The 4901-nt window shown below is 35.4% G+C and overlaps 1 protein-coding gene across 1 annotated transcript; it reads right to left on the reverse strand.

Annotated features, from left to right (window-relative positions):
• Positions 1-2141: 2141 nt before the first annotated feature.
• LOC131079659 (phospholipase A1-Igamma1, chloroplastic-like) lies at positions 2142-3455 on the reverse strand. Its single transcript, XM_059214964.1, has one exon. The coding sequence runs from the start codon at positions 3453-3455 to the stop codon at positions 2142-2144; it is 1314 nt and encodes a 437-aa protein (XP_059070947.1).
• Between the last annotated feature and the right edge of the window lie 1446 nt (positions 3456-4901).

Here is a 4901-nt window from a genome sequence, read left to right on the forward strand (position 1 = left end):
TAGTGTAGTGTAGGCGATTGCTTACAAATACAATTTCACACTCACTTTGGACCCACTTTGGACGTTATGTTCAGTTCATGTATGATTGTGCTTAGTTTCAGGAATGTTTTTGAATACTAGGTGCAATCCGCTACTCATGAGCGTTGTTCTCGTCTAAATTTTGCACAGTTTGAGTTGTTGTTGGATAGTAGCTCTCGTGTCTCACAAATTTGTTCGAATCGCTCTATGAGTCCTTCAAAGGTGAAATCTAAATTCCATGAGGCATTCTGATAGTTTGATACTATCCCATAAGTTTTATAAATAGCGACGTTTTAAAATACTCATATACATCTTGTGTATTTTTTAATTGTACTTCCAATAAGGTAAATGATTTATTTCTTAGTCCAACCTTTAATTTTATGGTTCTTCCTTCAAGTGGAGCTTGATACTCATTTTGCACAAAAAATAGACATTATAGTATGTAATATTTAAAGGGGAGGAGGATAGTGAATAGATCATTGTTTTATTTATATACATCCTACAGTTTGCTACTCAAACACTAGCTTATTTCTATTTTAGGCTAACTTTTATGTATAAAAATCTGATTCGTTCTTAAATTTTTTATCCTACTAGAATTGAAACTTTTAGGGTCCTATTTCCAAAAGTCCTCTATGATCTCTAGGTTGAATTACGTTAACTTGAATCTTAGGAGGTTCAAGATTTGCTTCCCATTTTTTTTATTGTACTCCCATCCAAATAGAAGTGGATCTAAAATAAAGAACGTTTCCTTTTTAAAAACTCCATACATATTGAGTAATATTGCTAAGTTATTGAAAAAATTCTATGGATAACAATCTATCTATGAGAAATTTGGTAAGCCGAAAGGGTTACTCATAATTGAGCAATATTATCATTGTATGTTGTTGTCTAAGGAACGAGTCCAAAAAACTAAAAAGTATTAGTAGATTTTGGAGATTGCATGTGTCCAAACCGAATCTATGGTCATCTTTAGCAAGTCCATGAAATTTCGTATGTAGGCTGATTGCAAAAATACTAGGCAAAAAGTGGCATTTTAATAAATGATTAAATATATAAGAAAGAAAGAGTACTTAAGAAATTATTGTCCAATAAAATTGGCTATTTGATATTGTATTATAGTTTCCTTGGATTATACATAATTGATTTCAAGGATTTGGTATTGAGCTCATGTAAAGCTCCTAACTTAAAATCATACACTTGTCATTCACGATTTAATCAAAAAATGAAATCAAGAATAAAAAATGCATCCTTTATATTTTGTTGATAGTTGATAAGATTGATTGGTAAAGAAGGAAGCTCAATATTTTCACCATCACAATTTAGTTCCTTATCAAGAAAGCTAACTTGATTCTTTGTAGTCCCTTATGTCTTCTTCAAGCTCTCATAAATTAAATGCAATGCCTCCCCATCATGGGGAAGTTGCGGCATTACCATAGTAGCCTCCACAATAATTGTCACATCCCTAGACAATCATTCTTTTAGAATTATAATGTGTTGGATGTATACTTGTATAATCTTAAAGTATGGGTGCAATTGAGCGACAATAAAATGTGCTAGTGTAGAGCTATATACCTAGAAACCAAATATTTGGTAATCTCATAATTATAGATAGTATGGCATGCATACATGCAATCCTCAACTAAAGTTCTCGGTAGATTTAGATAGCACTAGAACATTCATATTGTCACTAATTCTGAGGATTAGAGAAAGATTTGAGAACTTACCCTTGTTGACTATTTTTACAAATTTTGTATGAAGGTATTTTGGGCTACAACAGAGCTGAGGCGTATTATCTCTTGTTTAATAGCAATGTTCATAATTAAAATCAATACTGATTTACGCGTACTTTTATTATCTATCAGATTACTGATGACACGTGATTGTTTTCTATGACAATCAAAAGCTAATTTGTATCATCCACAGCTATGAACTCCTGCATAGTTGATTTCATTTCACGCTAAAGGTTAAGCTTTGAAGTTAAATTAATTCAATAATGAATGTGACAACATGTTAAATATATACATCCAGATAAAAAGAATAATTCAATAACCAACACAGTTGTGGTGACATTGCGGCGCAGAACGTTGGACGTTGATGTCATCTGGAGTTGAGTGAGACATGAATTATTCCTCTTCTGATGGCTGCGTCCATTTGCCATCTGGACCTTTAACGAGGCCCTTGTTCTGTTCCTGCCACCATTTTGGAGGAATTTCATATTTCTCGCGCAATAAATCACAGCTCTTATTAACCAGAGCATGATCTCTTCCACTCCAAGAAAACGGCTGCTTACTTCCAACATACCCGTCCAGTAAATGCAAGTAAAGCTCTAAATTATGAAAGTAGGCAAGATTATGGGTGTGCTGAATGAATGGAGAATTGTTGTGTAAAGGAAGCTCGAAGCCAACATGAAAGTATGTCCACGGAAGCCAATGCAGCAATTTGCTGAGGCATCCCACGTTCTCGTTCATACAAACTCCGGGCACTTTGGGAACCACGTCACGCTTGTTCACAAACCTCAGCACTTTCACTCCAATCTCCTCCACCCGTTTAGCAAACGCAAGATTTCCCACCCGGGGAGAGGCAAAAGCGAAGACGGTGACGGGAATTTGATGAAAATTATGCTTGGTGCAAAGCATTTGTTTGATATCATAAGCGCTCAAGGTTGCAAGAGCAGCTCCTAAGCTGTGTCCCGTAAATGTTATGCTTAAATTGTCCATCTCTTTTTCATAAACTTGAATCAATCGTTCTATCTCTGAGACTACCAAATCTCTGGTGCTGATGTTCACAGTGGCTCCTGCAGCGCCTTGACGGTGACGGACAGTTGAAGTATAGCAGCTCAGGAATCCTCTCTCAATTAGTACTCCATCCGCGAAATGATGCTCTTGGTTTTTGCCTGTCCTCTTGCATCTATAGGATAATCTTGTAGGTACAAGAATATCTCTCAGGTCTTCTATCCATTCTTCAGCAGTCTGAGTTCCTCTCCATGCAATCACTATGTCTCGTCGTCCAAGCCTTCTTATCTCATTTGGATCCGTGCAAACTGCAATAAAACCCAACCAAACACCTTGGTCTTTTGGTTTCTCACCAAAAACTTGATTTAACAGATTAGTATTGGCGTAAACATATTTAGTGACTTGGTAGCCACTTTCAGACATGCCCATCTTATTGAACAGATCTCTTTTACTGTGATAACATGTGCCGTAGTTTTTGGAGTAGCTTTTGCCATCAAATGCGTCGTAACAAAGCTGTGCCAAATTCCCATATCTGAGAGCTTCAGCTTTCAAATTGGGCACCATGGGATCAAGCAAACCATTCCAATTATGGGCACCTTGTATATCTCTCCATACGTCACATAGCTGAGGCTGCGTTGAGTTAGTTTGGGAACTGGGTAATAATACAGCATTATCTTCAAGCTGGGGCAATGGAAATACGGCCATTGATTGACTGATAGAAATTAAGGAATCAATCAAATAATTGTGTCTGATTTCTGGGATGTCAAACAATGATCGGCCAGACAAAGCGTTCGAGGATGAATACAAGGTTTAAGACGAGCACCTTATAAATAGAAAATCACGCACTACAATAGCAGACAATCACGCACTACAATAGCAGACAAAGTAGAATTTCAATCTTCCAACCTGAACTTCTTCTTGTTGACGAGAATTGGGCATATAAGGCTTTGACTTCCCTTGTTCTTCCCGCGTTGTTGTTTTCAAACCTAACGTTCAGACACTAGATTAATACTACAGTATTTATTCAAAGACTATAATCAGAAGGTGTCAAGCTCCCCCACACAGATTGCAATATATTTTTTCAGCCGCCTTCACATCATGTATCTCGTGAATTTCCATCGCCACACTCAGATTGTCTGGCCAGGGGTTCCTAACTTTCAAATTAGCAAAACCCATGACCGCTATTTCTTTGTATCAATGCAAACTGCGCATTTTCTAACATTTTAATATTTAAAAGGAAAGATCATAAATTTGTGTGTTAAGATCTTGTTTAGGTATAAAACTGGTATCAAAAAGTTTGACAGGGATTTCCTAATTTTCTTGAATGTAAAAGTGAACATTTTTCAAAGGGGCATTTGTAACTTGGGTAAGAACAAGCTATAAATAAACCGACAGAAATGTTGTTTATGTCAAGGTGTGGAAAGTAATTAAGGATGGACTCAGATCATGCGTGGTTTTAAGATAGACACATCTCACATGACACATGATATAAAAAAGATCCTTTTCGCTCCATTTTATCTAGGTTGATGTCAAATTTTGTGATTTTATATGTTGAAATCACATATTTTGATTGTGGTGTTTTATGTTTTAAAAAACATGTCTATGTTTGGATATTTGTGTTTACATTTATTGATGAAGTATTTGAGATATTTATAAGAGAACTCCATTAATTCAGTTTTATATCTTCCTACACATCTATTATTCGTTAACCCAACTCTAGATTAGGATTTTCTAAAAAAATGTGAAAAAATATCTAACTAATTCAAGTCAAGTGTTAACCTTGTATCATTTGTCACTTTCTTTATAATTTTTAAAATCTTTGTGAGCTTAAAATCTCATGTCCTTGTGTATATAAACTAGTTTGGAGGGCTAAAATTGCAACAAGTTTTACATAGTGGGTCCAAGAATTTGCTAATTTACACAAAATTGATCGACAATTGTTAGAAAATCAATCAAACATTGTGGCTCACCTTGAATTGCGAATAATATGGCAACTATATTTGATGGGTAGAAGTGTAGATCCCTTAGGGATTTGTATTGACTTTATGGAATCATTGTATTTTTTTTCTAAGTGTATCCTTTTGCTTGTGAAATCCAATAGAGAGGTCTATTTTAAAATCAATTTGTTGATCGATGGTCATCCCCAAACTT

This window comes from Cryptomeria japonica, unplaced genomic scaffold, assembly GCF_030272615.1.
Source record: "Cryptomeria japonica unplaced genomic scaffold, Sugi_1.0 HiC_scaffold_28, whole genome shotgun sequence".
Taxonomy (NCBI): Eukaryota; Viridiplantae; Streptophyta; class Pinopsida; order Cupressales; family Cupressaceae; genus Cryptomeria; species Cryptomeria japonica.